This window comes from Arachis ipaensis, chromosome B4 (genome assembly GCF_059453495.1).
Source record: "Arachis ipaensis isolate K30076 ecotype BB chromosome B4, ASM5945349v1, whole genome shotgun sequence".
NCBI classification, from domain to species: Eukaryota; Viridiplantae; Streptophyta; class Magnoliopsida; order Fabales; family Fabaceae; genus Arachis; species Arachis ipaensis.
This window is the reverse complement of record NC_142439.1, coordinates 51,450,661-51,452,176: the sequence shown is the minus strand read 5'-3', so window position 1 is coordinate 51,452,176 and position 1,516 is coordinate 51,450,661. Positions and strand designations below refer to the sequence as shown.

General features: G+C 44.1%; 1 protein-coding gene across 1 annotated transcript; it reads right to left on the bottom strand.

Moving 5' to 3' along the window:
* Positions 1 to 379: 379 nt before the first annotated feature.
* On the bottom strand, positions 380 to 979 carry LOC148567542 (uncharacterized). The gene has a single exon (XM_088483495.1). The coding sequence runs from the start codon at positions 977 to 979 to the stop codon at positions 380 to 382; it is 600 nt and encodes a 199-aa protein (XP_088339621.1).
* Between the last annotated feature and the right edge of the window lie 537 nt (positions 980 to 1,516).

Sequence of the window (1,516 nt, the reverse complement as noted above, 5' to 3'; positions counted from 1 at the left end):
GGGTAACTTTTTTTTTATATCGTATCGTTGCGGATAACAAGGTAAAATAAACAAGCATACATTGAGAGTAATAGAAAAGCGGCATAAAGAAACATAGAAACACAACTGATAATATACATCATGTACACTATAACAAAACATGCAGCGTTTACACAAGATCAAGTCAGTTTACATCCTCGTCATCCTACGTAGCTAATATATACACGGCACTCCCAGGGCCTGGCCCATACAAAAAGCCACTAAACTGGCACCCAGGCTAGCCTAACTACTATATAGCTCCTAGCTCTCGGGTGTACTAACACAAGTGAGAGACTAACTAACAGATAATGTTAGACTAGAGTGTCATCAAAAGAATGCCCCTTCCGCAGTCAAACTATATCTACACGTGGCCGTTCGGAGAATCGCCGTGAGGCTCGTCCATCTCCTCATCCTGCTCTATCTCTATCTCAGGATCCTCCTCCTCCTCATCATCTGCAACTACAACTATACCCTCAGATCCACCAGAAACACTGCTGTCACTATGAACAAAACTCTTCGCGAGCACAGGTCCGTTCGCGTATATAGGAGCTACCCCACCGTCTGGTAGTGCCGGCTCATCAGGCTGTGGAAAGTCGCGGATCGGCTCAGGGGAAAAATCCCACTCTGGTGGTATCACAGGTACGTAGTCATCAGCTAACTCAGGCTCGTCAGGAATGATAGGCTCAGGTACCACCTCATTCAAAGGTTGAGCTGGTATAGGGTGCCCGGGATTATCAGGAAAAAGATGTCCAGGTGCGTCAAGAAGTAACCAGTATAAGGGAAAGTCGTAAGGAGCATCGGGGTCAAAATGCGGGCTAGACAGAGGATGTTGAAAAGCTCGATTAGGTAACGCATATCCTCTAATACGAGGCTCCAAACCCATAATGAAGTAACTGTGATGTAACAGATCCTCGTAGACGTAAGGGTCCTCGAACTCATAGAAGATCACGCCCGTCTCCATCTGAGGGGGAAGGAAGGGAGAGAAGGGGTAAGAACTGGGGAGTTCTTAGTAGGGTCGGGGTTATTAGTTACGTTCATTTATTTGATTCCGATTAGCAGATAGATATTAGAATACAATAAAGTAGTAAACATTAGTTAAAATAGATAGGAAAACAGAAAACAGAACACAAACAGAAGAACACAAGGAAATAAAGCACAGACATAACACTCAAGCAGACAAACATAAAGAAATAGTTCACTCACAAGAAGGAAAGCAACAGAGAATGATGCGCAGACAAGAATGATGCATGTCTAGCCCTAGTACAGGCCATGAGCTCATGTGTCGGTTAGCACCTGCATTCCCGACATTTATCCAGTCACGAGTTCACGATTTCCCGGATACGATCTTCCGTTCAAATAAATGCGCATATAATTATTAGCAGCTCTATTGAGACAGCCTCTGCTTTCTACTCGCACGAAATATACTCTTGGGAACGGAAAATTGCTGTAAGTATCCAAGTTTCCCTACAGAAACTCTTGGGTTGCTTAAAGCAACAGA